The 27,065-nt window shown below is 31.7% G+C and overlaps 1 protein-coding gene across 1 annotated transcript; it reads left to right on the forward strand.

Annotated features, from left to right (window-relative positions):
• The first annotated feature begins 510 nt into the window (after positions 1-510).
• On the forward strand, positions 511-24,882 carry RGS21 (regulator of G protein signaling 21). The gene is made up of 4 exons (XM_003767531.1): positions 511-521; positions 4,055-4,131; positions 7,755-7,921; positions 24,679-24,882. Exons 1-4 carry the CDS (start codon positions 511-513, stop codon positions 24,880-24,882), a joined length of 459 nt encoding a protein of 152 aa, XP_003767579.1.
• The last annotated feature ends 2,183 nt before the right edge of the window (positions 24,883-27,065 follow it).

Below are 27,065 nucleotides of genomic sequence, written 5' to 3' on the forward strand. Positions count from 1 at the left end.
ACATTAAAATAAATGTAGTTAGTTTAAGTTGATAGAAATTTTTTGTTCCTCTATCTTTCAAAATCCAAAGGAAAACAAAAATGATCTTGTTAAGAATCCTACAGGTGAAAGTATAAAAACCAAGCTGTGAATATTAAAACTCCAAATGAAATTTTCCATGTTGATTTGACTTCATGTGAAACAGTGTATTCACTAAAAAATGTATTGTAGGAACATATTTAAACTATGTCCTGAAACTTATAGAACTGACTTATTTGTTTACATTGTTATTCTGCTACTCAGGAGGTTGAAATGTGTTGACCAATGAAAAAAATAGCCTGTTAAACCTTCTCAAACAGAAACTGAAACAGACCAGAAAAATATGATTTAAGCAATGTTAATTTGTAACCCAGTGACCAAGTATTTGCATACTAATTGATATGTTCCTGCTGTTATGTTACCTTCAGCTTGAAGATCAGTCAAAAAGAGACATTCTGCATCATCTGTGACAGTCAGTCAGTGGAACGAAAAATGCCAGTGAAGTGAGTTGTTTAAAGCTATTTTTATCTTAGATTATGTACAGAATGAAACACTTGACTTTTTGATGACTCTGGGTGGACACTTTTTCCTTGTTCATGACAAATATGCTAATTATCATCATCTTTCTGATTTGTTCTTCCCTGTTTTCTTTCCCTATTTTCTTCCTCTTTCTTAAAAAAATGCCAGAAATCTTGAGTTATATCAAATTCAACAAATCTAGAGTCAGATACTTAAGCTCATCATTTAAGCTATATGTTTTCCTTATGGATTTTAACTTAAATAAAAATTATAAAATATTTTATATGCATTAGTTATCTATGATAGAAAAACAAATCATGCATTGTGGTATGTGTTTTAATTTTGGAATTTTAAAATAAACATTACCTGTTCAAAAGGAGGGAATGGTCTCCTCCTTGAATACAAGTTATCTCCTAAAAGAAACCTGGATTATATTTTTCATTCTCTAGTACACAATGAACTGACAAAGTTATTAGATATGGCATTTTAACAAAATATCAGCAATCTACAGCTTTACATATATATATATATATATATATATATATATATATATATATATATATATTTGTGGTTCATAGTATAAGATATTAAAATACATATATATGTTCAATTTATGATATTAAATACAAAAATGAATACTAAGATAGGAACTTGACAAAAGAGCATATCTATTTAAACTGTTGAAAAAGGAGGATAAACTTAATAATATTTATAAAATACTTAATATGCATTAAATCATTTGATCCTCACTCAAAATTTTGAGATAAATACTAGTATGACCTCCATTTACTTACCATTGAGGAAATTGACTAACAGAATGGTTAAGTAACTTGTCCCTATAGTTATATAGAGACAACAGGCATGATTCTTTATTGGAGTCAAAAGTGGGAATATTGATAGGTTTTGTGGCATTTATAAAAATTAAGAATATTGAAAGGAAATCAGTCATACACCCATAACATATTTCTGGTATGTGTTTGACTCCAGACACACATCTGAATACAGTGTAAAAAATTTGATATTATACTCACATATCTCATTCAATAGGAAATAAGAAAATGTAACACAAACCTTTTATCTAAGACAGATTTTAAATAATATAAAGGTGAAAGGAGCTTACAAAGTGGGAATTAAATATATATGCCATTTACCCACAGAAACTTTGAAGGTTAACTTTTTCAAATTCAGATATATGCAAATTTTATTAATATATTTGTTATAGAAGTAGCGAGAGCTAAACTTTGAAACAAAGTCTTGTTTTTCTTCCCCCCTTCCCAAATTGTATCATGGTATATATTGATTCTATTTCAAATGAGGGATTCACTAACCTATTTTTACTTATGCATAAACTGATGACACATAATTGTCAAACTACTAAGAAAAAAACCAAGGGCAAAATTATAAACTAGGAATTATTTAGAAATTAATAAGTGGTAATAAAATTTATTTAAAACACTGTAAAAATTAAACAACTATATTACTAAGTTATAGAAGAGTTGAAATATATCAGAGACTATACCAATGATATTATCAACCATACTGCCATGTTGATAATAATTTAGTGGTCTATGTTGTATCCTATGTTTTCTCAGAAATAGAAAATATCATGGTTCAAAATACCCACAAGTTAAGGTAAAACATAGAAATATGCTGAACTTATAAAGAATCAACATCCTATTTGCTTTTATTATGACCTCAAAGTGATGCTACATTCTCATGGCAATAGATTCTAATATCTAGCAGGTTGCATCATGCTAGACAAATTGTAAATATAATCTAAGTTTTGTTTCTTTGGGCCAGAGCATCTAAGTACAAAGAAAAAATTTTTTTAAATGTCACTCAATCCTATTTATTCACTTTTCATGTAACTCCCCTCTTTCTCTGAATATACTCTAGACCATTTGGCTCATATGGATCATCTCTGAAAATCTAATTTTTGTAATATAGTACACTTTTTGAAATTTTATTTTCCTCAACCAAGACAACTATCTAAGATTCTAAATTACAAAATAGTTGCTATTCTGCCTTTTGGGACTCTCTCCTCAAAGAAAAAGATAGTTCTACATTCTACTATATATTCCAATGAAATCACAAGTCTGAACAAGCCCCCCCCCCTTTATTACATCCATCACTTCTCCTTAATGATCATCTCCCCAATGAATCCTCCCTTGCAAGAAAGAAATCCATTGAAGTAAAACTAACAAACCATGTATAATATTATATATCATATCACCAACTCTCTATAGAAAGGAGGGAGTGCCCACATAGAAGAAATTCAGACTCCCCGAAGCATTAAGCCATTAAAATTGTGGAATGAGAAAATGGAAGGCAGAAAGAGAAATTGGTAACTAGTTAGGTGGATCATCAAAAATATTCCTTTTGTTAATTACCTATGAGAGATAGGGATGTCATTGCTGCTGAGGGTGAGAACTAATTTAATCCCATTTAATTCCATAAAGTTATTCTTAAACCAGAAAACAGAAAGGAAAAATAAACAACTTGGAAACATATATCATATGGTTAATTGAAGTTATTTCTATGGAAATGATACCAATAGAAATGTGAGTTAATTTCATTTAAAAGCATCTTTCAGATTAATTCTCATTTTGAAAGTTTAAATTGTACAATATCACTGTTTTTCAAAATAAAGTCATCCTGCCAAACAAAGTATCATACTTCTTCCTTGTGGCATGTACTTTTTGGCAAAGACTGGGGATCTTATATTGTATTAAGGGATAAATGTATGAAAAAGTCCATATCTCAAATTTTTTTGTTCCTAAAACTGATACATACATACATATATATGTATATGTGCATATGCATGCATATATCAGAAGAGTTCCCCCTCTGATATGAGAGACACAGCTAAATTAGCCCAAAATTTGGAACATAGTTACTATATATTACTCTTGTCTCAGTGATGGGCTCCTGAAGAAGAACAGACAGGAATTTTCAGGATACTGGAAACAGGCATTTCCAAGACTATTACTTTCTTGAAACTCTTAATCAAAACCTCATGGAGAAGAAAAATTGTGAAACAAGTCAATTTTTATACTTAAAAATATTGGAAAAGAGTCCATTCATCATTATTGCTATCATGAAAAGCCTTTGGATATTTTTGCTAGGGCAGAATAGCAGAGTGTCACATAAATTGATGGTTAATCCATTCATAGTTAAGAAGTAATTCAGTACTCCCCTACAGAACAATGAATAATATCTCTCTTGTGCTCTATTCTAGTTGGACCAATGGAAAACATTATTACTACTGTCTGCTAGATTAATAAAGAAGTTTCCAATGCCAAATTACATTATACTTTTAGGTGCTCTGAGGTTAGCTTCACACTGGAAAAGAATGGTTATATAATTTTTATTGACCTTTCACTATTGGATTTATATTGAAATGCTAAAGTAATTAATCTAAAGCTCACTAAGGTTTTCTTTAAAGAAGTATATAGAGAGCATCAAGATGACTATAGTTTGTAAAGGCAAAAGATCACAATGCTATTTTCAAGGGTAGATGTTGTTTCCACAGGTCAACACCCACAAACACAATGGCCTGGTCCGAGTCCATGGATACTTTGTTAGCCAACAAAGGTAAGATCAAGTTATTGATGCATAGTTTTATCTAAATAGAAATATGGATATAAACACAAGGGCTGCCTTTTGAGCTATATCATCATAAAGGCCTTTACCAAGACTAGTACTCTATATACTACAACATATTGCATCTTCTGTGCAAATTATAGATTCTTAACACTATATATGTGCATATGCATATGTGTGTAGGCATGTTGTGTGTGTGTCTATGTGTGATAGATACCTTTGATAGTACAATGAAATCTTCTCAGAATAATTTTAATGCCTAAAATAAGACATAAGCTATTTTAAAGGTAGACAGTTACATTGAAGTATAACTATCACAATATTATTTTTTCAAAAATCAAGTTTACAAATGACAGAATAAGGACAGGTCTAATAGTATTCAACAAACCAATACTCTGTACTTATGTATAAAAATAGATACACACATATATGTGTGAATAATATATATATATGTATATATATATATATATATATATATATATATATATATATGTGTGTGTGTACATATATGCACTGGCCTTGGAGTTGGAAGACATGGATTCAAATTCTAGCTATACTACTTAATAGCCATGCCATGTGACAAAGCAAGCCTTGATTCACTATTTCATTCTCCAAAGCAATTCCCTCTTCAAACCTTCCATACCTTCTCTTCTCCCCTTTTGCCTTTTATTGTACTGAGAAAATTAAAGCCATTAGACTTGAGCTTCCTGTCCTGTTATCTTCATATTAAAATTCTTTGACGTCATCTCCAACTCTTTCCTTCTTTTCCTCCTTCGTAATGAGCTGTCCTTCTCAGTGAGACTAATTCCTCTCCAAGAGCACCTGATTCCATTCAATTCTTTTCCCATCATATTGAATCTTCAATCATACTCCTTCCCAAATCTTCCTATCAAAATGTTTCTTTCCTTGCTATCTTCAAATATATTCCAATGTCTCTCTCTAAAATAAATCTCCACTAGATCTCACTTCAGTCCAGTATATCTTTTCTTCCTTTCTCAAGAAAATTACTTGGAAAAATCTATCTACAGTTAGCTGTTCACTTCATCTCCTCTACTACTAAATCCTTTTTTAGTCTGGCTTCAGAGTTCATAACTCAACTGAAACTTATCCCTCCAAATTATAAAGTTTTTCTCAGTCCTTATCCTTCTTATCTCTTTTCATTGCATTTAATAATGTTTTTGTGACAGCATAGTCTTATGCTTTGCCTAGACATAGACCTTTTCTTCTCCATCTACATTCTTGATAATCTCAGGAGTTCATATGGTATTACAATCACTTCTATGATTTACCATATTAGTCACATGCATATATGTGTAACCATATGTGTATATCTATGTGTGTATGTGGGTGTATATCCAGCCATCGCCACTCCACTAATCTTCAATTTCATGTCACCAATTGTCTGTTATATATGTGTGTGTGTGTGTGTGTGTGTGTGTGTGTGTGTGTATAAAACTGCATTACTAAAGATTTATAGTCAGCATGTCCATAATTAAACCCATTAAATTTCTTCCTGCCTTCCCTCATCTTCCTCTCTACTAAACATTTCTATTTGAACCAAAGGCACTATCATCTTTCCAATTTCCAAGGTTGCCAATTTTGTCAATTCTGATTTTACACTATTTCTTGTGTCTGATTCCTTCTCTCCATTAATTCAGCCACAGGTCCTCATTTTTTTGGTTTAATTATAATAGCCTCATAATTTCTCTCTCTCTCTCTCTCTCTCTCTCTCTCTCTCTCTCTCTCTCTCTCTTTCAGATAATTCCATACTATTCTATACAAAGCTGCCAAAGTCATTTTTTAAATGTAGAACTGGCCATGTGATTTCACTACTTTATCAAATCCAAAGGCTATCTTTTGCCTCTGAAATAAAACATCCATCTATGCTTAGGTTTTATAGTCCTTCACAATATTTATCCAACTTAAATTTCTGGCATGATTAACCTTTACTCTCCCTTTCACATTCTGTGATCCATTCAAACTGATCCTCTTTATGTTCTTCATATCCAGTGCTGTCTTCTTTCTCTATTTTTACACAACTGGGAATGTATTCCTTCCTTGTCTTAGCATCATAAAATAAGAATCCCTCTCTTCATTTAAGATATAGCTCAAGTGTTGTCTTCTACATGAAGATTTTTCCACATATTCCAACTACTAATATACTCCCCAAATTACCTCGAATATACATATTTTGGTGTATCTATTAATTTTATATCTTTTATGTGATAATAAAAATAACTATTATTTACATGATATCTTAAGATTTATAAAGCCCTCTGCCAAAAGTGTTTCATTTTATCTTCACAAAAAATCATAGAGGTAGGTACTATTTTCATAAATATTATAATATAGATGAGGAAACTGAATCAAAAGTCATGTGATATGTTCAGCATCACACAACTGTGGAGCCAGATTTAAATTCAGGTTTTCCTGATCCAAGGTCCAGTGCTCAATCCTCTGGTATATTGTCTCCTTGTCTTCTAAATCAGAGTATAAACTCCTCACTTGTGAGGATTGTTTTATATTTTTGTCCTTGTATCCTCAGTGCCTCAGTGGCTGGAACAAAGAAATACTAGGTTGACTGACTAATAATGCCTCAGAACTGTTGTAATAATCAAATAGAATAATACACATAAAGAACATCATGAAACTTAAAACATTATACAACTTTAAACCTTTGTTATATTACATATCTTACATTCTTCATCATATTCTATTCCTTTTCCCTTTTCCTGTATTGTCTTTATTCTCTGTCTTGTAGTTTTCATCTTAACATTCCATGACACCTCCTCTGTAATCTTTACTCATTTATAATTTTCTTCTTTCCCCTATTGCTTTTCTTTTTCTTTCTTCTGATTTTCTTTCAACTTCATGTTTCTTTCAACAACATTAGTATGTCGAGCTAATTTTGAAAATTAACAATTTAATACTCTAAGGCCACAGGTAGTTTATATATATAACTAACTAGATAAGATTTTAGGAATGTTTTCTAGGAGAGGTAATTAATCCACCGTTAAATCTGTTGTCTTGTATGTAAGACATAGGATACCACTGAAAAGAATTATAATTTGTTAAATGTAAAGAGATAGCATTAAGGCACTGCCTTATCTGGCAACATACATGGAGACCAACCAGGTCTTGTTATCTAATTGAATTATCCTTTGGAATCATCCGAACCTATTATTAATGAATAAATTTTGTTTGGTTGTATTGGGTTGGATTTGGTATGGGCCATGGATTTCATTAGTGTAGGGAACTCCTACAAAGTAAACTTCTTCTGCCAGAGCACATTACAAACTCATCTGTGTCTATATCAGTGGTTAAGGGATTTGGCCAGATTTGACCGAGTTGTGTGGGTCAAGGACAGGACTTGAACTAAGATCATCTTCATCCAAAATTAGTTCTTTTATCCATTTTGCAACAGTTCCCTAATATAAATGTTAAATAACCATAATTATAATTAGTTATTTAAATGTAATTGGTTGGCAAGTAAAAGGGAAACTTTTAAAACCTTATGTTTAGAGAAGTGGATAAATGTTTATAACATAACATACATTTGGCAATATTATTTTATATATTTTATAATACTTTTTCTTATTTTATTTTTTCCACAGCTGGTCTAGATGCTTTTAGAACATTTCTGAAGTCAGAATTTAGTGAAGAGAATGTTGAATTCTGGCTGGCCTGTGAAGATTACAAAAAAACTGAATCTGCAGAAAAAATTGCTTCTAAAGCCAGAATGATTTATTCTGAATTCATACAAGCTGATGCCCCCAAAGAGGTAAAAATAAAAGTATAGTCAAAAAAAATCTTAGTTTCACTTACATGCAGCAAAAAGCTATGATCAACTTAAAGCATTTTTAGTTCATCTAAAAGAAAGCCATTATGAACCCACATTCATTAAATGATCATTATGTATTTTAAGTCTGTAAAAGCAAACAGATAAGAACTAGGGGAATAGTTATTAAGAAAAATTGATTATCCAGTTATCTCCTGGTATGAATGCACATAGATTGAACATGATTGCTTAATGATCAGAAAATGAATAATAGTTTTCTCAGATCAGGAAAGCAGGCTGATCACTAAATAGGAAGACTTGATTTAATTTTAGTAATATCACTTATTTGTCCATAGGAAATTCAATTAATCCTTCCTTAAATATTCATCTATTCCATACAAAAGTGTTGAGAATATTCAGTTTTAATAAAAATAATCATAGTAGTTAGCATTTAAGCACTTTTAGGTATACAAAATGGTTTACAAATATTCTCATCCTATCCTCATTACTACCCTGAGAACGGGGACCTATTATAAGCTATATTTTCAACATGAAAAAACTGAGGCAGAATTAGGTAAAAATGACTTGTCCAGAGTCATAGATAAATACCTGAGGATTATTTTGAATTCCAAATTCTAAATCTAAAATTCTATCCACTGCAAAATTAAGTTTAAGACTTATGCTCCTTACTGATAAAGGATCATTGATTTTAAAATTGGAAAGAACTTAGGAGGTCATCTAGCTCACAAATATTAAACTGAAAGCCAGAAAAATAAAAAGACTAGTTCAAATTCACCAAGATATTTAAGTGGCAGAGCTGGCATTCAAATCCAGCCACCTGATTCCAGATTTGGCGATCTATCTATATAGGAGCATGCTGTCTCCCTTACATACATTGTGCTAAAAAAGGGTATCAATATGATTAGATTAGAATTTTGAACATAGAAATTAATAGGAAGCCCCAATAGACTGTAGACTATCAGCATAATGTAATCTCATCAGGTCTCATCAAGAGTTGTTCTACTGGTAGTTATCCTCATTAGTTTAAGATTCTAGCTAACTATTAGTGATTCCAATATATTTTATTAGTCTGAACCAGATATGGCAAGCAGATGCAAATGGCAAGAGTAGTAAAGAGGCAAACAAGAAAGGGAAAAAAACACAAAATTTATTGCATTTCAATACTCATTTTCCAGTTCCCATCTAAGAAAAAATAAATTCTGGAAAATAAAAAGTTACCATATTTTAGTTGATTAGCATATTTCTTACCAAATAGCTTCAAAATCAACTATATAGACAACCTACTTATTACATTGCTTTAAAACAAAGACTTTTTAGTCCTTAGAAAGTTTATTCTGGTCAGCTTAAGTTCCATATTGTTGAATAGAATATAGGAAAAAATCCATTAGCATGTCAAAAAAGCTATTTCTTTTTATAAAAGCAAATGACCTCCATTAGAGGTCAGAATTGTGATTATCTAACAGTATTCCTCCTTCCAAAAAAAAATCATTGTAAAACCCAGATCTTTATTACATTACTTTCCCAAAATGCATAATCATTTCTTAGAAAATCAAACAAATACATGTCTTTTTTTGATTTGTCAACTTAATTTACTTAAGTACTTACTCTATACTAGTTCCCATGCTACATACTGGGCATACAGATAGAAAAAAATGAAATTATCCTTACCTTCAAAAAATTCTAATAGGATTAGACAACATATATAAGGAAGTTGTACCTGAGAAAGGTGTTTTGATCTAAAAAGTCACAAGTGTGGTAAGCAGACTCACAAGAAAATTAAATAACACATTTCCAAGAATGATGGTGTCTTCTAAGAGAAAAAAATGTGGGATGGGGAATGATGTGTATGATTTATACAACATAACAAGAATGTGGGTAGATTGAATTAGGGTAGATCTGGGACATTTGGATATAGTAAATTTTCATCAAATAGAAGATAGGCTCCCACATCTAGGACAAAAGTACAGGGTCCAAGTAGCAGGCAGAGCATAGCAGCATTGCAGAAGCAGCCAGGATTTCATTATTGTTGTTCCTCAGTTATAATTTCTTTTATGACTAGAGTCAACAATAATTGATTGTAATGTTTTTTGGAATGCTTTCAAAAATAAAATTGTATTTCTTAGAATGTGCCAAATTTCAACAAAACCAAAGAACTGTGAGTATTTGAAATAATCATACTTTTCATTCTTATTGGGTTGTTATGGATTTTTCTAAGTTGAATTACAAGATAACACGTAAGTAATCTTTCATGGGAATTTGAGGATTTTAAGACATATTTACCTGTCCTCTCTTTTTGTAATCTATCAGATATTTTCCTCCTCGCATAAACCAACCTAGAAATTTTCTCTTCTGACAATTCTCTGGTGTTTATTAAAAGCTTATATATAAAGGGAAAAGCAACCAAGTCAAAATTGAGATGATAAGATTATCTTTTTTTTTTTCAATGTTCAATTCAGCTAGATAACTGACCTTATTATTGATCAAGGGGCTTCAACCAGCCAGTTTTACAAATTAAAAAAAATCAATTGCAGTAAATTGAGTTAGAAGAAAGTATTATAGTAATAATGTAGTAGAAATGATCAAATTATCCTGAGTTATACTGAGGTTATAGTATCATTGTTTTCAGTGTTTTGCAAGATTTTTGTGCCTCATTTTCTCATCTGTAAAATCAATAGAATGTCATTTAGTGATGTATTTCTGGCACATAAACAAGGACTAAACTATTAAAACTAAAACAACACTCTCTATAAATAACCATGAACTGTAGTAATTCTTGATCTGATTGGCAAAACATACACACACACACACACACACACACACACACACACATACATACACACACGAGATTAGTTCTCACATCCCAATTTCATTTGAATATAGAATGAAAAAAAAAATCATAATTTCATGCAGATCTGGTAAAGTGTTCATTCAAGTGTCTGATGTTTCTTCCAGGTATATTAAGCTTTTTATTTATGTTGTCTTTCCATTAATTTCTATATACACTAATTAAAAAGCTAATTTGTGCTAGACACATTAATGATACCAAGGCAGAAATAAAAGAATTCCTGCTTTCAAGAAGTTTACATGATATTGAAGAAATCCAGCATGCCTTTAGATGAGTAAATACAGTTGATATCTTTAACTCCCATTTGTTAAATCACAATATTTCTAAGATGATAATAATAGCATTAATATCAACAAGAAGATTAATAGCAGATATGTAGTAACTTAAGTTTTAACAAAATTTCCCTGCAACAACTCTATTAACTGCCTATTATAAATATGTCAATAACTATTTGGGAGAAGAGAGAAAAGAAAAAGCATATAAAGAGAGAAGAGAAAAAGCATACACACACAGATATATAGATATAGATATAGATATCTGTGTGTATGTATTTACTAACAGCATGACCCATATAGAGAGACTCAATAGAAATATATATTTATATATCGATCACACAGTAAGTATAGGAAACCAAATTTGAACTCAAGTCTTCCTAACTCCAACTCTGGAGCTCTATCTACGGTGCCATCTAGTTGTCCCATAAATATCATATAAAATATTATGTATAATGTTGATATTATACATGATATATAAGAAAATGGAAGTACCACATTTTAAGCTGTCTGATCAGGGACATGCAGTTACAAAGTAGCAGAGCTGGGATTATAACTTGAACTCAGTTTTTTTGAATCTTTAAGTACAATATGCTAGAAAAAAAACATGAGTGTGCATATATAAATCTAGATGCTGGTTATATTTCAATAATACACAAAGCTGAAAGCATGATACTGTATTTTTTTAATGGACCTCATAGACCATTTTACATCTTGGTGGAACAGTAACAATTGCCAGGAAAAACTGAAATTTAAATCTACTCTCAGACACTTCTTAGATATATGACCCTGAGCATATCACTTAACCAATGTTTCCTCAATTTCATCAACTGGAAAATGAGGCTAATAATAGCATCAATCTCCTAAGATTGTTGTGAGGATCAAATGAGATAATATTTATAAAGTACTTGTCAAAATGCCTGGCACATAGTAAGTGCTATATAGATGTTAGTTTATGGTTATTGTTATTACAGAAGAAAAAACTAAAATACAGTGAGGAAGTGACTTTCTCAACCTCAAATGACTGAACCTAAATCACCTAACTATAATTTGAGTAACATGAGCTTGAATCCCTAAATGAGCCATCACTTTGGAAATAAGAACAAAAGGAATAGTAAGATTATCAAGATGACAACGTAAGAGAAAATACAAAGGTATTCTATAAATTGTAGTTATTCCACGATTCATTTTACTTCTAACAAGTCTTTTCAAAACTATGTGTACAGATCACAAGCTCTGTGGAAGCATGTTTTCTTTTCTTTTGACAGAGAATTAATCTTTTAACAAATAGGAATAATATAACTGTCTTTTAAACAGACATACTAAAGTTTAGATATCCAAATGGGATTCAACCACTTCAAAGTAGTTACTTTGGGAGGATATATACTTCAAATGATACTGTCATATTTCAAAGCACTTTTGGAATTACTGTCAAAGCTTTTGTCACATTCTTCTGAATATCCTCAGTGGTCACAAATGCTTTGCCCTCTGAGAGTAGATTTGATTTGTGAAAACAGCCAAAAGTCAGTACCTAGCCTATTGAATTAGATGAGGGGTCATGTTACATATTAAATAGCATTCGGCTCCAAAATGAGATTTGGCTATAAAGTAATGAAACTATGTGCTCATGCTTGTCTGTGTTTTTGTGTGTAATCAGTGAACTGATTCCAAAAGCTATTCTGAAAAAAATTTTTTAATGATTTTGATCACAATGTCGTAAAAAGCTTAAAAACTACAAAGCTTATTAAGAACACTTCAAAAAGTAATTGTCATGTCATAGCATTGATGATGTTGTTTTCCCTTTTATGGGCTCATTGATCAAGTCTTACATAATCATGTATTGTTCTTAACATTCCCCAAACTAGACTCAAAAAGTATAAAAAAGATGGGGGGAAACAAGTATTTGACCAAATAGAGGAAGAGAAGGTGAGTCTGTAGTAAAATTCTTAAAGAGCCAACAGTTAAAAAAAAAAAAAAAAAAAAAAAAAGGAAAAGGAAAAGTTATTCAAGGAAGGAAGAAAAATGACTGATAAGATAGAAAAAAATACAAAGAGAATTTAAACAAAGAAAGGAAATTATATGTTTGTTTTAAAAAAGATTGATAGAATTAAATAATCTAGTAAAGGTGAAGGAAACTAAAGTTTACGATTATTAAATTAAATTTTACTAAAGAGACAACTAGAAATTCTGACACCTTGCAAGAAATTTTTCCCATTCCTCCATAATTTTAGGGCAATCCCTCTGAAATTACCATATTACTATTTATCCACTATTTAGAAAGGAAAGCCATCAAGACATGAAGCTGGATTACAGATGTAAACCAGATTTATGACTATTGGGACCAAGAAACACTAATCATGTTTCAAAATTGGAATAGGGTGGTGACAAATTAGATATGAGGACAAAACGAAAAGTTTTCCACTTCTGTCTTTTCATTTGATTAAAAAAAACCTTGCTGCAAAGGAAAACCATTTAGACTTTTTGGGGCTTTTGAACAATTTTTATGATAATTTTTTCACATTAGCTGAAGAAAAACATTGATTGATACATTGAAAATTATTTTAAACCATTATTCGATCAGACCAAAGAGAAAAGCAATCATCAACAAAGAGAAAGGAATAAAAATTGACTGTTATACTCTGCTTAAAGAATAGCTGTCATACCACAGGTAGAAATTATCAAACCTCATATGAACCCAAATATAAATGATTGTCAGTAGCAGAATAGATAAGTTGGCAGTTATATAAAAATACAAGTTACTCCTAAAAAGCTAACGCAAAGTAACCTAGCTTTTTAAAGTCTCTTATTCCATATGAGGAAATCAAAATTTATGTAGTACAGAGGAATCCACAGATTAGAAAGTCAAAATCATGACAAGAGATCAATCTTGACTACTAGCAGCAAACTCCTACTGATATAATCTCTTATTATTCTTGTCTTTTTTTCAAAAAGTATTACCTTATTCCATCATCTACTTAGCAAATATTTACAAGTCTAATTACTATGTACCTTCTTCAAACAGAGTCATAAGTAGGATAGGGCTGTGAATACTTTGCCACATAACAAATAACTTAGTGCCTTGGAGTTTCTTTCCTGTAGTTGTTTTCTTGACTGGACATTCCACTGCCATATCTCTGGTCTGATCGACCCATACCCCGCTCTTTCTTACATGTCCATGCTCCTCCATGTCCAGCTTAGACTTTAGAACCTGGGGTCTTTCCCCACTTCCTGCCCTACTGATTGCCTGATCCTAGAAGATCCATTTTCTAGCATTACTTCTAACAATACCAGCCTGAATTTTTATTGTTCTTCCCATGTACAAATTATCTGTATATATGTAGGCACAAGTATATATATATATATATATATATATGTTTATATGTGTGCATCTATATATTTATGTAGCTACACAATAAATGAAAAATGAATAAGTAAATATAAAGGACTTAAATATATTCCTTCCTGGATCACTATTTTTTGTTGTAGAGTGGGTTGTGTAGCTCAATGAAACTATGAGTTATGCTATGCAAGGTTTCCCAAAATGGACAGGTTTATAGTGGTCTTTTGACAAAAGATGATCAACTGGAAAAGAAAATTACAAACTATTCCTGTATCCTTGCCAAGAAAACCCCATGGACAGTATTAAAATAATAAAATCAATGACACTAAAAGATGAACCCCTCAGATTGAAATGTGTTCAATATGTTATTGGGGAAAAGAAGAGGAAAACTACAAAAACTTCTAGAAAGAAAAAAAATAGCCATGTCAAAATAAAAAGGAAGCTCCACTGTAAATGTATCTGGTGACAAAAGGAAAATCCAATACTATAATGATCAATTGCATAGGAACACAAATGTAAAATCTATGAAGGTAAGTTAGATGTGTTCAAAGAAAAGATGGAAAAATTAAACTTTTACATTTTAAGTGAATGGGAATGAGGGATTTTATTCAGGTGACCATTACATATATCACATCCCTTAGAACAAATGGAATAATCCTCATTATCAATAAAGAACATGGGGGGAGAGGAAGCCATGCTAAGGTATTGAATTAAAAAATAAAAGAATGATATCTATTTGAATCCAAGGCAAATCATTAAACATTACAATATCATATATCTGCGCTCCAATCACTGATGTTTATCATAATGGTATGGTTACTACCCTAGAACCCCACACCCTGGACAATGAAGTTAAAAGTGCAATAGCAAAGAATTGCTAAGAATAAGGCTAGTTGAATTCCATTTGAGCTATTTAAAATCCTCAAAGATGATGATGTTAAAGTGCTGCATTCATTATGCTAGCAAATTTGGGAAATTCTGCAGTAGCCACTAACCTGGAAGAGAATGATTTACGTTTCACTCCCAAAAGAGGGAAATGCCAAGAAACATTCAAATTAGCAAATAGTTGGGCTCATTTTACATGCCAAAAAAGTTATGTTTAAGATCCTACAAGCTAGACTTCAGAAATATGTGAAACAATCACTGGATTTTAGAGAAATCAAGAGTTCCAGGAAAAATTAGTTCTGCTTCATTATTGAAAAGTCTTTGACTGTGTGAATCACAGTCAAATGTGGCAAGATCTTACTTGTCTCTTAAGGAACTTTGCATTTGGGTGAAGAAGCAATAGAAGTAAACTTGGGACAACTGATTGGTTTAAGATTGAGAAAGGAGGAGTGCAAGGCTGTATATTGTCACCTTACTTATTTAACTTATACGCAGACTATATCATGCAAAATGTCAATCTGGACAAATCAAAAGCTAGAAGGAAGGCTGCCAGGAGAAATATTAGCAAACTCAGATATGCAGATGATCCCACTCTGATGGCAAAAAGTACAGGAGAATTAAGAAACCTCCTGATGATTGTCAAAGAGAAGTATATAAAAGCTGGCTTGAAGCTTAACATTAAAAAAAGTAAGAACATGGCAACTGGTCTCATTACTCCTGGTAAATAGAGAATAGTGGAAAGCAAATAGAAGGGAAGCAGTTTTAGATTTTATTTTTGGACTCAAAACCACTGCAGATGGTGACTGCAACTATGAAATTGAAAGATGCTTGTTCCTTGGAAGGAAAATTATGGCAAATCTAAAAAGTAGAGATATCACCTTGCTGACAAAAGTCTGTTGAGTTAGAAGCGTAGTTTTTCCAGTTATAATTTATCACTGTTAGGGTTGGACTAAAAGGAAAACTGAGCATCACATAATCAGATTTTGTATTATGGTGCTGTAAAAGACTTTTGAGAGTCCCTTGAATAGTAAAGAGATCAAATCAGTCAATACTTAAATAAATTAATTCAGGGTATTCATTGGAATGATAAGTACTAAAGGTGAAGCTTAAATACTTTGGCCACACAATGAGAAAACAAGATTTATTGGAAAACTCCTGCTGTTGGGAAAGATTGAAGGCAAAAGGAAAAGGAAAGCAGAGAATGCATAGAAACAATGAGCATGAGCTTACACAGTCCCTAGGAGACAATGGAGATGTGTTCTATGATGGTCCATGGGGTCAGGAAGTCAGACATGACTAAATAAATGAGTAATAACAAGCTAAATATATGGTAATTTGCAGTGAAAATACAAGCAATTGGGGGAATCTTAAAAGATTCCATATAAAAGGTGATGTTTGGGTTGTATGTTAAATAAAGATGGAAAGTCAATGAGGCAGAGATAAAATGAAAGGCCATTCCAGACATGTATGAGAAGTAGAGAAAAGGCAATGTTTTTGTTGTTTGTTTATTTGATTTTTAAATTTAAATTGGAAGGGTAGAGTATATGGATGGGGGTGTGGCAGAGAGGATTAATATTTAATGATACTAGCTTGATCAATGAGGAATAGATCATTTAAGACTTGAAAAGATGAAATTGAAAGTACTTTTGTTTTATCTTCAAGGTAACAGAATTTGCATGGTCAGCTATGTGTTTAAGAAAAATTACTTTGTTAGGAAGGAGGAATTAAGAGGCAGTTTTAAAAATCTAGGCAAGAAATGATGAGGGTCTGAAATAAAATGGTAGGTGTATAAGTGGACAAATGAATAAGATATGAAAATGATTGTAAAGGAAGAAGTGTCATAATTTGACCTTTTTTAGATTTTGAGTAACCACAATTTAAACATTCTCTAGATTTTTTTTTTTTTTTGAGATTGGTTTCAAGTTCACTGGTCTGTAATTTAGAGACTCCATTGATGTTATTATTACTATTATTATTATTGAAATATTTTCCCTTCTCTAGTCCTATGCTGCTTTCCCTAATCTCTATAATCTTTCAAAGATCACTAACAATGGCTCAACAATTTAAAATGTCATTTCTTTATCCTGAGATACAGTTCATTTGGATCTAAAAACTTAAAATCAACAAGGGTTGTGGTGGATTCTATTACCTCCTTAATTCTGTATTGATCATTTTACTTTTTGTTTTGTATTTTTTACTCCCAAATTATTTTTCCTGACAGAGAAAACAGAAGCAAAATAAAAGTTATGTAATTTTGTTTTCTCTTCATCTTGCATAGCATTCTATCCACATTAATTTAGCAATGATTTGTTTTCCCCCAATGTAGTATTTTATATATATATATATATATATATATATATATATATATATAACATATATATATAAGACACACACACACACACACATATGTGGGTATGTACATGTATATGTGTACAGTTTTCCTTGGTTCTTTTTGATATCTTGGGCTCATTCTGAACCTCAGTACTCAACATAATAATAAGAGGTCTAAACCAACTCATTGCTAAATGTAGTTATAGCATGCTATGACCTTTCTGACACAGAGAACTTCTGTGATTATGCAGGCAGAATGCTACAATGGAAAGAGCAGAGTTGGGAGTCTCAGTTTCAGTTCAGAACTCTTCACTATCTTTTATTGTCTTTGGCCAGTTAATAAATCTGAGTTTCATTTGTTATAAAATTGGGAGATTGAGGCTGGATGGCTTCTAATATCCCTCTAATTCTAAAGTTATGATACCCAGGATAATGAAGTACCATTTAAGCATTTCTGACTATCACTCATGATGATTTGCCAAATAATCAGCTTGGGAATTACCTAGAATATTTCTTTCTTCACGCTTTTTTCACATTGTTCCATACATTATTCCTATATGGATAGGTAGAAAAACTAAAAGAATTTATTAAAAATAACTTGTTTGACCTTTTCATTATTAACAATGGTAAATAATATATATATATATATATATATATATATATATATAGGAGAAAATGTATATATAGATAGATAGATATAGATATAGATATACAAATGGATGTGTGTATATATTATTTATTATTAGAGATAATTGAGGGTTGTCTGGTTCTTTTCTCTATTCAGTTTCATCTTCCTGACTTCTCTAATCAATCTACTTCGATGCTCTAATATATAACTCTCATAACTTAATGTTACCTGTTTCCCTCTTAGAATTTTGTGATGGCAAAAGAAAAATATTCTGATCTAGGTTGCTTTTAGAAAGACCTTCCCAACTTCCTGGTTCTTAATTCAAATGCCTGTCCTTATGAAAATATTTCAGTATATAAATCTATCAATAATGGTTCCAAAGGTTAGTCATATTGAGAAAGGAATTGTCACTAAATAAAAATGTGCAGAAAATAAATGTGTGTGTGTGTGTGTGTGTGTGTGTATCTGTGTGTGTGTAGTCACAGGTAATTTTCATTAATATGGTTTTTAGGAGAACTATTGTGAAAGAAGTGGAAGATTTTCTGTATTCATTTTCCGTGAGATCTTTTGCATATGCATGTCCACATCCCCTTTGCATAATGGAAAGTCCTTCCTTAGATACATGCTAACTTAAATGAGAGCAGCTTGGCTAATTTGAATCTGAAAGCACTGTTGCACTCTTCATTCAAATTATGCAAAAAAAAAATTTTAAGGAACTACTTCAGGGTTAAAGGTAGTCAATAGGTTTACTTGAAAATTGATGCTTACCAGTTCAATAACTTCCCAATTGGAAAAAATTAGGAAAAAAAAAACTTTTAAAAGCTAAAAGAATTAAGAACTGCTGGTGTAGAGAAGAGGGATTTTGTTTGCATATTTTTTCTGTTAAGAGAAGCATATGAATATTGCAAAGGATACTCAACTCAGAAGATGCCAAAGAGGATAAATCGCTAAGGAATATGCACTCAAAGTTAAGCTTGTTTTTGAACATATGCCATAAACAGGCTTTAGTTTGCAAAATGTTTTAAATCAGCAATATCTGAATATAATGCACTGTGTTAAATCAGAATAAGCTATAACAATGCTGATTTAGAAGCAAACAAGATTTAAAAACTTCATGTGAGGAAGTAATTTTTAGCTCTCAATTGTCTTTTTGCATTATGTAGTGGAAAAAGAACTGATTCTGTAGACAGAGGACCTGGGTTCAAATCTCATCATATCCCCATTGAAGTTTTCTCCTAATAATCAAAGATTATTTACCATTCTGATTATTGATTACTCCCATCTAGATTTTTTTTTTTTTTACTGTATCAGGATCTTCCCTAAAATAAGGCATAAAATTAGCACATTGCTCAAGAGGTGATTTGATCAAGTTGTATACAATGACACTATCACTTCTTTCTTCTTTACCAATAACAGAAATTTTTGTGCCTTTCTTAAATCAGCCTGAAATCACATTTTGCTGACATTTTACTGTTCAATCATACTGAGCTTGCAGGTCACTTAATTCCCCGGGATTTTTTTCATGCAATCCATCAAGCCTTATTTCTCTCATCTTGTATATTATCTCCAAATGCCTCTCCATTTTCATCTCCAAATGCCAATGACCTTTCCTCCAGGCATTTCCCCTGACATAATTCTGTATACTAGATGGGGTAATACCTAAAGGAAAAATCTTGAAAGGACCTTGGCATCTGGCATACTTTTTTTGAGACAAGAACTGGGAAAGATGGCTACATCTGGTTATACATTTCAGGCATATTCTGATCCACATCAACAAAATGCAAGAGGAAAATAAATGGACATGTCGCTGTATTCTTAGAAGGGATAATAAAACCATTCTTTCACTGGACTTAATTCAAAGCAAATCAATAAGGATTTATGAAGTACTTACTTTGTACAAGGTAGTTTGCTTAGAGTTAAGGATATAAAAGAATAGAAGGTACCCTAAAAGGCAAGACACTGGCATTGAGGGAAACCAGGAATGGCTTTTTCTAGGTCTAAATTTAAGTCAAGATTTGAAAGAAGATAAGAAGAAAGTATAAAAAGGGATAACATTCTACTGAGTTAGTAAAAAGGCATAGATCATAAAAGTAATATCTTATATGAGAGTCAAAAAGGAATTCAATATCCCTAAGATTGCAGACAGGCATCTACGCAACGTAGATGCTTAGACTTCTTGCATCAGAAATTGATTCCTTCAGGATTTTCTAGATTACTATTTCTAGTAGTCTTCTCAAATTCTCAATAGTTTAATGATGCCATTGCTTGAAACATTCAAAATTATTCCTTTGAGAAATTTTGAGAAATCACCCTAAGAACCAAAACTATTTAAAAAGTATCTTCAATTTGATTTCATTTTTTGAAGCCACCAATAATTCAGTGCTCAATATAGTGAATAGAATCAGTGATCATATTATTAAGACTGTAAGAATCAGGATAGTGACTTTATCCAATAGACATCTATAATCACATGCTCAGAGGTAGATAGGTATAAAAATAATCAAAAGACAAGCTTGCTGGATTTGAAGGCCCTCGTACAGAGTCAGTGGGAATTGAACTTGTAAAGGTTGGTTGGAGCTAGATTATTAATGGAGAACCTTGAATGCAAGGGTTGGAGACAATCTGAGGTCAGGTAGCTTAGATTCTATTTCTAGATTAGTTATTTACTATCTATGTGACCAATAGTTTAAATAAAAAATTGGTTTATAAAAAAATCTTTTTTTCTTTTTAATATAGTGATATCCTTCTTGCTTCAATGTAGTAATTGTTTATTAAATGCCTATACTATTGTACAAAATAGTAGAATAATGAATAACATAGGGTTCCTGTCCTTCTCATGCTCACTTTATTTACTAGACTAGTCTCTAAAGGACTCATTACTTTAAAAAATCTACACTAAAAGGATGAAAATTTACCACTATTGAGGATATCTAAAAGAATGAATAAGAAGTGCTAAAGGTAATTTTCACAGAGGAAACCCATCCAAACCACAAAAGATCTGTGTGGAACAGAGCTTACTTTGCTTTCATCCTCCCTCTGTGTTCTGGTATGCATCATATCCTGGTGCAAGAAAAGAGTGGTGTGTGCATACGTGTGCATGAATATATGGGATAAAAGTGAAAGAGTAATACTTGTCTCCTCCTTGCATCTCTTGCCTTAATTATTTATATTTGTTCATCAAGAAAATCATGAGTCCACATTTAGCATCACCCAAATCACCAAGTTTTATTTAGTACTATCAAGCACACTATACAAATTAGGTGATTGATTAATTAATTATTAATGTTGGCTGACTTTTGAAGTCTGGTATCTATATACTTGAAATAAGAATGAGAGGAATGAACTTGTGAATTTTACAGTTTGTCTTCTCAGCTCTAAATCAAGGATTGTGTAATGATAATGATGGCAAGCCTATGAAGATTTTTAATCAGAAATCAACATGATAAAAGGGTTAGAAAGAAATGTTTATAGAAATAATGGGTATGTAGGTGTGGGGAATACAATGGAAGAAAAGAATGACTTAGAAAATCAGTGTTAAATGATGAAGAACTAGGAATATCATCTCCAAAATTTAAACTCTGTTCACCTGAACCTACTTGAAATGTTTGAAATAATACGAGAAGGTGAAATTTGCTGTAGTTTCCAAAACAGATAAGGGAGAAATGATTAGAAATCAGGCAACCAATTAAGGGAATGAAATAATAATAGTCCAAATTATAATAATCATAGTGGGAATGGAAAATAAGGCATGAATTCTAAAGACAAAGGTAAGAAAGATTTGACAGAAAGCATCATGGAATAGAACAGAGTTATCAACTTGTGCATATCTGCCATAACACTCACAAGTATATTCAAACCATATAGAAATATAATTCAGAAATATTTGGGAAAATAAATAAAAGTACAAAAACCAGATAATTTTAACATGTTTTTAAGTCAACATGTACATGTAGAGATATTTATGTAGGGTCATGGCCACTATTTCTATTTGAATTGACACCAGCAGAAAGTTCTGGGTTGTAATTCTAATTCTCTCCCTTCCTCACTATGTGTTAAGTGTTAAGTGTTTAAGCAACACTATGACTTAGTGTTGCTCTTTTATAAATAAAAGAGGTGTGGGCTTGGTTGTTAAGATCCCTTATTCAAAAGATATAAGATTATATTCTTCTTTATTTGGATATAGGGCATAAGAAAACAAAGCATGTAAAAATGAGTCCAGGATTTTGAACTTACCTGATTATTTATAAATAAATAATGGGTATAGAATAGATAAAAAGACATTTTTCATGTAAGAAAGTAGGAATAGAAATTGAGACTTACAGGGAAGGAAAAATTAAGCAAATAGTTTTAGAGCCATTTTAGTAGATCATTTGGTAGCAAAAATGTACACTGAGAGTTAAGAAATTGGAGAACAGCAGTAAAGATTATAAATCTAGAGGCTTAAAGACTAAGAAAAAAATCTTGTTAGCATTGGAATAATACACGAGATATTAATCAAAAAAAAAAAAAAAAAGACATAAAAAGGAAAGGGACTTTTGACAAGTCCGGCAGAAAAGTACTGCTTCCCTCTTTTTGTTATCTGACTTCAAGCTTACCCAGAGCTCACATAGAAGCACCCAAGCATTGTAAATCAATGTTGAGTTTCTGCTAGGGACTTTATTTAGGTTTTCACTGGTATTAGAAACCCTCAGGCTACTTTGGGTCTGAGAATCCTCTGGATTCCTTGACCTTCCAGCTTGCACACGTGCACACACATACCGAGACATAGATGCACAACTTTTTGCTGGTTACCTTAGTGATCTTCTTCCCTCAGGCATAATGCCTAATTAGAGGCTTACTTTAACACTGCAGCTAACACCCCATTGGGGGAGTGTATTTGTCAGAGGAGTCCTTGCCTGACTTGTGGTCTTAGCCCTGCCAACCTCTAGGTCACAATTTTCTGTTTTGGCTGTTTACAAATGGATTAAAACCTCCAAAGAAAGAAAAAAAGCTACTGTGAAAGTCTCCTTCTAATGATAATTCTTTCCTTAAACACAAATGACCTAACAAAAGTGTCCTTACTTCATAGCTCATTCCTATAGCATATTAAAATTAGTATATAATATATCTTGCTTCTACTCAGCCTTGATTATCAGTGTTTTTATAGTGTGGAACTTTTCCTTTTATAAGGGTGTTAAAATTTTTTCTCTTCTAGTTCAGATTGGATTGTTCATCTCCTTAGAGCATTACAGTGATGTCTGGAGTAATGAAAGTTTAAATGACTTGTCTATGATCACAAAATCCAAATGTGTCCATATCAGGACTTGAAAAAAAATTCTTCCTAATACTTATACCAGCCTTATGGTTATTAAGATCAACTGTCCCTCAACATAGATGTGCATAATAAATTAGCTAAGCTTTTTTTTTTTAATTAGAAATATTTCTTCACAGCAAACCATGGGGGCAAGTAAAATTGAGATTTAAGCTGTAGACTGGCCTTTTATCAGTCCAGAATCAAGACTAAAATTTCTTTCTTGTTACATTCTTCATTGTACAATATTTTGAAATTTCAAATGAACAAATAATTTCAACATGGGATTTCATGTCTTTACTAAAATGTCAACTACCTTCATAGCAGAAGGAACCTAATGTTCGACTAGGCATTTGTGGCCTGGTTATTTGGGCAGCCTGTCTTCTCTGAACCCAGATTCCTCTACCTTGGATTGAGAAGATTCTCCAGGGATTAATGTTATATCCCAGAAAAAGTGTTGGACTCCTTATTCAACTCAGCTTTACTTCAAATGTACAAAGATCTTAGTGAAAAGTAATGTACTAAGCTCACATATTCTAGGCATTATGCTAAATTCTGAGGATAAAGACACAATTCTTACCCTCAAGATCCCATCTCTGTGAATAGGAGAGGAGGAATAGAACAGATCATGAGAATTTGAGAATTTAGTAGATTGAAGAATGGGGAATTTGGGGGAAGTTTGAGACAATCAATATGTATTCTGAAATCTCCTATTTAGCAGATGTGTGAGTATTTTACTTGGTCCAGTAGGAGGTTGCAAAGAACTAGAAAAAAATAGAAAAAGATAGAAGTTCTTGGAGCATGGGAATAGGAAGGGATTAGTGGAAACTGGGAAAACATTTCTGATTTTGGGAATATTTCATTGAATTTTCAAAATTTGTATTCACAACATATGATTAACTTTCTTCATTAATTTATCATTTGACAATTATAGGCAATGCTTTTAACTGTTTCTTGTCAATGTCATCTCTCCCAAGCATTATAAAAAGTGTTCATCATATCAAGTAATAAAAGAATGCCCTTCATGCTATTTTTCATGATGTCTGCTTTGTGTTTTGAAAATAAATTCAAAACATATTTGCTTCTATAGAAAACTTGGAACCTTCAATAGCATTTAACGCAATATTATGTGACCTTATTTCCCACAGATTAACATTGACTTCAGTACCAGAGATCTTATCTCACGGAATATCTCAGAACCAACTCTCAAATGTTTTGATGAAGCTCAGAGGTTAATCTACAGTCTCATGGCCAAGGACTCTTTTCCTCGTTTTCTAAAGTCAGAGGTTTATAGGAAATTGGTAAATAGCCAACAGGATGGAAATCATAAGAGATGGCTCCCCTTTTTGTGAACAAGGTAAATGTTAACAATTGGAGTTTGCTATTGAAAAAAAAGTTATTTTGAACCAAATCTGAAATATTCATGGGTAAATTTTAGAAATATAAATTTTCAATAAGATTCTATTATAAGAGAGTTTAGAAACTTTTACTGTACTGACAGAAGAGGAAAATAAATTTCAAAGTATCTATCAGTTCTAAATTTTAAATTCATTTCATATTGTTAAGAAGGGGATTTTATAGAACTGTAATAAACTCTTTAATGACAAGTAGAAATTTACCTAATACTAAAAATAGCAAAAAGCTATAATTCTTCATATTACATAGTGGGAAGATGTGTAAAACCATGCTCTTCATTCTGAGTACATATTCGTGTTTTACATTTAAACTGAAACTGGTTTTTTCATATATAAATTCTCCAGTGTTCATGGGAAAAATGATAAGATCTTCAAAATGGGATGTGTAAGTTACCTAGCCAGGCACTTTCCCTGAGATGCTTAAGAATTAACAAAGCTACTTATAGCTAAAAAATAAGGTTCTCTGTATATATTTGCCTATATCTAATGTTCACCAAAATTCATGATTAATATCAGTTCAATGGGGGGTTGGTAGGACGATTCTATTTTATTTGAACACTGACTCTAGACTCAAAGGATTGGAATTCAAAGCTTGCCTTTGACAACTGCTATATTGTTTGGGAAACATTTCTTAATCACCCTATTCCTCAGATTCCTCATCTGGGAATTGGAGTTGAATGAGAGGGCTTCAGAGGTCCCTTCCAATTTCAGATTTATGATTCTGTGGAGACAGCCTTAATGTAGAAAGATAGCCCTGAGCTAAAGTGAAGGATGTAGACTAGAACTAATTTTGTGAAATTGGGGGTTATTTAACTATTTTGTGGTAGTATAATATGAGTAAATGAAATAAAGGACTAAGAAGAAGCAATAGGGCATGACTGATATACTATCATCCAAACCTGGACAACTGAATTTTATGTCTATGCTATCTAGTCATTTTCAAGTAGGAGGCAGTGATAGATTATCCATGTAATCATAAAGTTCCCAGTTACCTTTATCTAAATCAGTTCAAAAGTTATAAAAATGTCACCTCTTCTCACAATTAGGAGTAGATGTACTTATTCTTTGTTTCATTCATTCTACAAGGTTACACTCCTTCTATGTGCCAGGTACTGTATTAGTGTTGAGTATACATAAAGAGAAACTAAACAGCCCCTGAATCAGAATATGTGCTACTTAAATGTAAAATACCAATATAAAGTAATGAGAATGGGTAATAGCAGAAAGAAGAAAAATCTTGAATTTACAGTGATAGGCACAGTTGTGATCAAAGAATTTTTTGAAGTTATTAGTGTCCCATATTTTTGAGAAAAGATTTTCTACTGTCCTAATGGAGATGAAATGAGTAGAAGATATTGCTATAAAAAAGCAACCAAAACAATTAGTTTAATATAACAAATAAAAGCAAAATATTGGATGCTGGAAAGGATGTGGGAAAAATGGGATGCTAATGTATTGTTGGTGGAAGTATGAACTACCCCAACCATTCTGGAGAGTACTTTGGAACTATATCCAAAGGGTTATATGCAAAAAATTATGCATACCCTTTAATCCAGCAACACCAATGCTAGGTTTATTTAAAAATAGAAAAGGATCTATTTGTACAAAAATATTTATAGCAATTTTTTTGTGGTGGGCTAAGAATTTGAAATCAAAGGGATGCCTTTAAATTGGGGAATGGCTAAACAAGCTATGGTATATGGTTGCAGCAATTTATTATTGCGTTATAAGAAATGACAAGCAGGATGATTTCAGAAAAACCTGGAAAGAATTACATGAATTGATGTATAATGAAGTAACCAGAATCAGAATAATATGAAGAGCTGTGAATGACTTAGCTATTCTCTGCAATACAATGATCCAAGACAATACCAAAGGACTAATGGTGAAGCATACTATCTACCTCCAGAGAAAGAACCAATAGTGATTGAATTACAAACTAAAGCATGCTATTTTTCACTTTTTTTCTTTTATTCCACTCTTCTTAAACAAAATAACTTATATAGAATGTTTTACATAAATACAAAAAAATTAGTTTGTGATTTATCCCAACATTGTTAACAAAGCAGTACATGAAGATTATAAGATAAATAATAAATGGGTCTGATCATAGTCCAGTT

Source organism: Sarcophilus harrisii, chromosome 4 (assembly GCF_902635505.1).
Source record: "Sarcophilus harrisii chromosome 4, mSarHar1.11, whole genome shotgun sequence".
NCBI lineage: Eukaryota > Metazoa > Chordata > Mammalia > Dasyuromorphia > Dasyuridae > Sarcophilus > Sarcophilus harrisii.

Bases quoted from the DNA above. Each gene is read 5' to 3' on its own strand.
- RGS21 (XM_003767531.1), top strand. The intron at 4,132-7,754 runs GTAAGATCAAGT...TTTTTTCCACAG, and splicing joins TACTTTGTTAGCCAACAAAG to CTGGTCTAGATGCTTTTAGA. The intron at 7,922-24,678 runs GTAAAAATAAAA...TATTTCCCACAG, and splicing joins AAGCTGATGCCCCCAAAGAG to ATTAACATTGACTTCAGTAC.